Consider the following 238-nt stretch of genomic DNA (forward strand, 5'->3'; position numbering starts at 1 on the left):
GGGACGCGGCGGTGGGTGGCTTGGGAGAGTGGCTGACGGTGCTGACGTGGGCAGCAAATTTGTTCCCGTAGGTTTCGGAGAGATAAGCTTGAACCTTCTTGTCCCGCGACTTCTGCAGGTGGTACGTGGTGGGATTCTCCAGGTAGGACTGAACCTGCAAGGAGACCAAAACCATCAGGGATCTCCCTAAGCCCTCTCAGCCCCTGGCGTGGGGGCAACACCCCCCAGTGCTGTACCT

General features: G+C 59.7%; 1 protein-coding gene across 1 annotated transcript in view; it reads right to left on the reverse strand.

Annotated features, from left to right (window-relative positions):
* TFEB (transcription factor EB) overlaps positions 1-154 on the reverse strand; it is a gene marked incomplete at its 5' end in the record, with an annotated part of 3,147 nt that extends 2,993 nt beyond the window's left edge. The window contains 1 exon segment of the mRNA XM_009866367.1: positions 1-154. Coding sequence (XP_009864669.1) covers positions 1-154 — 154 coding nt within the window.
* Positions 155-238: the final 84 nt, after the last annotated feature.

Source organism: Apaloderma vittatum, unplaced genomic scaffold (genome assembly GCF_000703405.1).
Source record: "Apaloderma vittatum isolate BGI_N311 unplaced genomic scaffold, ASM70340v1 scaffold26623, whole genome shotgun sequence".
Lineage (NCBI taxonomy): Eukaryota > Metazoa > Chordata > Aves > Trogoniformes > Trogonidae > Apaloderma > Apaloderma vittatum.